At 42.6% G+C, this 4,881-nt stretch overlaps 1 protein-coding gene across 1 annotated transcript; it reads left to right on the top strand.

The window, feature by feature from the left end:
* The first annotated feature begins 343 nt into the window (after positions 1-343).
* On the top strand, positions 344-4,521 carry LOC136676279 (cyclin-O protein B-like). Its single transcript, XM_066653150.1, has 3 exons — positions 344-550; positions 2,572-2,757; positions 3,943-4,521. Exons 1-3 carry the CDS (start codon positions 344-346, stop codon positions 4,519-4,521), a joined length of 972 nt encoding a protein of 323 aa, XP_066509247.1.
* Positions 4,522-4,881: the final 360 nt, after the last annotated feature.

Genomic DNA, 4,881 nt, shown 5'->3' with positions numbered 1-4,881 from the left:
CATGGCAACGGGAACGCCGGGGGACTGGCGTTCTGGCAGTGCGCGCTAAGTGACCCGGGAAAACCGGCGTTACTTTTTTCCCGCCCGTTTTCTGCCAAGTACCAGCCCTTGCATTATGATTGGTTCATAGTTTAGCTTTCCCACCCTACGATTGGCTACGAGCTGCTATTCGTGTTCAGTGAGGCGGGGCTCGCCGGTAAACGGGTGGGAAAAGAAATCTCATTCAACACGTTACCCCCATAACAACAAAGTGATGGTCCCGAGCCACAGAAGAAAAACACCTAAAGCCCGTTGAGGGGAGTTTGTTTCTAAAAGAGGAGCCACTGCTAATATAAATCAAAATATGTCCACCTTCAGTGACTCAGGCTTCGAGGAGGACCTCCAGAGCCCTTCTCCTTCTCGTCCGTTCACAACCCCTAGGTCAAGAGACCAGGGCGAGAGACTGACAGCTGATTTCCATGAGATGAACTACGACGAGAGCTGCTTCATTATACAGAAGAACAACGAGGAGAAATTCCTTGCTCTCGATTGTTTGGCTCGTCAGCCACAGGTACCTTTAAAATAATCTTTTACAATTCTCAAAAAAAGCACTACGCTCTGCCTATGTCATTAATGTTCAGTACACAGTGTAGCTATATGTATCTTTTAAAATGAAGGGTATTAATAGTCATTCTGTCTCCCTCTATCCCTCTTTTACAGTAAAAGCCCTAAGTACATGATTTATGTTAAAATTGTTTATTAAAAATATCCATCCATCCATTATCTGTAACCGCTTATCCAATTTAGGGTCACGGGGGGTCCAGAGCCTACCTGGAATCATCGGGCGCAAGGCGGGAATACACCCTGGAGGAGGCGCCAGTCCTTCACAGGGCAACACACACACACACACATTCACTCACACACTCACACCTACGGACACTTTCGAGTCGCCAATCCACCTGCAACGTGTGTTTTTGGACTGTGGGAGGAAACCGGTGCACCCGGAGGAAACACACGCGGACACGGGGAGAACACACCAAACTCCTCACAGACAGTCACCCGGAGCGGGAATCGAACCCACAACCTCCAGGCCCCTGGAGCTGTGTGACTGCAACACTACCTGCTGCACCACCGTTCCGCAACTTTATTAAAAATATTTATTTTTAAAATAGTTTTTGTTATATCATTTGAAAAACTGTTTACATCCTGACAGCAATTAGTAAGTTAAATGCTTTGATGGCATAAAGAAAAACAGTCCTTATCTACATAGACCACAGGACGGTAAAAACCCTGACCAATCATTTCACTCAGACTGAACAAATTGTTAGGATGGCTAACCTGCCTGGCTGCCTGTTGACTGCCCACATGGATGCGTGCTACACGTGTGTTTCAAAAGAAAATTTGAAAATTCTAAGTAAACGTTCACAACAACCTGTGTGTTCATTCAATAATGTTAGGTGTTTTCTTATGTGTGAGATTTGAAAATTATGAATTGCACACCTGTCTCCTTCCTTATTTGCATTTGAGTTATTTTCAAAAACTAGCTTACACTTACTGATTTACACTAAATCACACATTCCAGCTTTAAGACTAGATATTAAACATTTCTGGGAGGTTATAAAGACTCCCTGTCAGATGAATATAAGTGAGGAGCACAAAACACACTCCAACTCATTTCAAAGGTACCAGTGGTGCTCCATGAGTCCAGAGAACATAGCCCAGTGCAGGAGACATGGCCAATGGTGACCTAAACGTATGTGCAGCTGCTGCACAACCTCCCATTTAATTTCATGCTTTTCTACTGAGATTAAACAGAACAAGGTGTGGGTGCTGAGGTGAATTGTCAACAATGGGTATACATGAAAGTATCTCATTCATTCATTCATTCATTATCTGTAAGCGCTTATTCAATTCAGGGTCGCGGTGGGTCCAGAGCCTACCTGGAATCATTGGGCGCAAGGCGGGAATACACCCTGGAGGGCGCCAGTCCTTCACAGGGCAACACACACTCACACACACACATTCACTCACACCTACGGACACTTTTTGAGTCGCCAATCAACCTACCTACGTGTGTTTTTGGACTGAGGGAGGAAACCGGAGCACCCGGAGGAAACCCACGCAGACACAGGGAGAACACACCAACTCCTCACAGACAGTCACCCGGAGGAAACACACGCAGACACAGGGAGAACACACCACACTCCTCACAGACAGTCACCCGGAGGAAACCCACACAGACACAGGGAGAACACACCACACTCCTCACAGACAGTCACCCGGAGGAAACACACGCAGACACAGGGAGAACACACCAACTCCTCACAGACAGTCACCCGGAGCGGGAATCGAACCCACAACCTCCAGGCCCCTGGAGCTGTGTGACTGCGACACCTACCTGCTGCGCCACCATGCCGCCCTATACATGAAAGTATCTCATTCATTCATTAATTGTCTATAAACGCTTATCCAGTTCAGGGTCGCAGTGGGTCTGGAGCCTACAGAGTCCAGAGTGGGCGCCACTCCTTCACAGGTCATGAAAGTATCTGAATTCTTTAATTTAAAAGTTTTCTAATTTAAATACTTTCACAGATTACAGCTGAAGCACGCTGCAAACTAGTGAGCTGGCTCATAGCTGTCTATAAACACTTCAGCCTCTCCTTTGAATCCTGCTGCTTGGCTGTGAACATCATGGACCGGTTTTTGATCACTACATCTGTGGCTGCAGACTGTTTCCAGCTGCTGGGAGTCACAGCCTTACTGATAGCCACAAAACATGTAAGTGTCTAAAGCCTGTGAATAACCACTGTTTAACCATTGGGTTTAAACCCATGTTTTCAGTGAACTGCCTGTTGTTCTACACTATATTTTATTTCAAGCAGGGAATTAAAGATGGTTTGACTTTAACCAGTGCTTTTAAAAATGTCTGTAGTCCTTCACTCGCCTGTATTTTTGGAACTTTAGTTAATACCTTTATCTTACAATATACATTTAATAGTTCCCTTTATTAATTATAGTCCTTCTTTGTGACTTTATATTAACAGTTACAATTTTGGTGAAAAAAGGCCCCCAACTATTAAAGCATTTGCAAAACCCTGTGCAGAGTTAAAAATAATATTATATGATTTCATACATTAGTATTCAGTTGTTTGTGTGTACCCAATAAGGCTGATGTTTACAAGAGAAAAGTTCTCCTAATCATCAAAATAATAAAGTAGCACCCCGGACATGGGGTGGGCTGTAATCTAAATCTTACATGATATATAATTACATTCATAATAATAATAAAAAGTAATTTAATCCAGTGAAGATTTCATTCATTCTTCAAAATGATCTTTGACATAAATATTTGCCCCAAATTCTGTGATATGTTTGAATTACTGGCCTTGACTCATCAAGGGGAAAAATAAAAGCAAATGCATCAGGAAATAAATTAGAAAGGGAGGAAATGAGGAATAAATCTGCACTATGTAAGATGTGCTTGATAAAATTGAAACAGGCCTCATTACTGAATCAAGTGTCTGCTAAAATAATGTCTTAATGCTGCTTAGAGCCAGCCTGTAAAGCCTGAAATATTCATTCAAAATTCAGAGCTGTCATCTCACCAGTGAGGCAAGGACCTCCCTCACTTGGCATGGAGGGATCACCAGCATGGCTTTGAACTTGTTCACTTAGCACAGGTCAGAGCTCCCCAGTGAGGCACAGAGTGAGTTAGTGAAAGGAGGCTTGTTTGGACCGCAACATTCATGCAATTATGTATTTCCACTAGGAAATACTGCCAATATCACAGACTTCCAATCTTTACACAGGGCAGCTTTAAGGACATTTACCAACAAAATATCTGCAACAATATATGTGTAACGCTCATACGCAGAGCAATAACAGTGCAATGAGTCATTTTAAGAGTGATTTCTCAGTAGAGCACTAGAGCATTAATGTTTTTTTTTCCTTTATATTCATCAGGTTGAAGTGTGCTCCCCTCGCATTAAACAGCTACTCTCACTCTGCTGCAACTCCTTCTCCAGAGAGCAGCTCTGTAACCTTGAATGCCTTATTCTCCTCAAACTCAACTTTCGCTTGGCAGCACCAACTCTCGCTTTCTTTCTTGACTACTTCATCAATCAGGAGTTATTCTGGCAGAGAGCTGGTGGAAAGGATGCTAAAATCATCAGAATGCCTGAGGGTGGCAACTGTGAGTGCTGGAGACTCACTGAAGACCCGCTCTCCACCATGAAGAAGTATAAAGTGTTCGCCTGCAAGGTCTGCGAGCTGAGTTTGGCAGACTATGCTTTCAACAAGTATCGACCCTCAGTGATTGTGCAAAGTGCTTTATTTCTGACTAAGGACCTGTTCAGGAGACATTTGAAACAGTCCTCACTCGAACCATCACACTCCTCAGAGATTTTACACTTGCTCTGTTCAGTTGAACAGAAGTCATCAGACTCAAACAATCATCATATAATCCAACAATGCACAGAAGAGCTTAAGTTGTTGGTGTCACTCAATCAAGAGTCTGTTCAGGAATTACTCATTATGGTGTAATTAATTGAAGGATACTTTTATTATTTTACCAATTGAAGGACCTTTTTCATGTTTGAATCTTGTGTTATATAAAGTACTAATTATTGCATACACTCTGTCACTGTTAACTCACTATAAAATTTTCATTAGAAATCCCTACCTTGTAGGTTCACCTCATTGGTGTAGAGACTGTACCTCAAAAGCATAATTTGTGTATAACCTTTATTTCTATATAACTTTTATTAGTCCATAATATTTTGGAGTGTCCTGATACCCTTTTAAAAACTGCACGTTTGGGCGGTCTGTTCACAATGGCCCGTGCTTGTTATATACACTGAAACATCATTGGATTAGAAACACCTACCTTGTATCTACATTTAC

The sequence above is a fragment of the Hoplias malabaricus genome, chromosome X2 (genome assembly GCF_029633855.1).
Source record: "Hoplias malabaricus isolate fHopMal1 chromosome X2, fHopMal1.hap1, whole genome shotgun sequence".
Taxonomy (NCBI): domain Eukaryota; kingdom Metazoa; phylum Chordata; class Actinopteri; order Characiformes; family Erythrinidae; genus Hoplias; species Hoplias malabaricus.
Note: the sequence above shows the minus strand (reverse complement) of the source record. Positions and strands in the feature narration are given on the sequence as shown.

Bases quoted from the DNA above. Each gene is read 5' to 3' on its own strand.
- LOC136676279 (XM_066653150.1), top strand. From the start codon at position 344: ATGTCCACCTTCAGTGACTCAGGCTTCGAGGAGGACCTCCAGAGCCCT. The intron at 551-2,571 runs GTACCTTTAAAA...ATACTTTCACAG, and splicing joins GTTTGGCTCGTCAGCCACAG to ATTACAGCTGAAGCACGCTG. The intron at 2,758-3,942 runs GTAAGTGTCTAA...TATATTCATCAG, and splicing joins TACTGATAGCCACAAAACAT to GTTGAAGTGTGCTCCCCTCG.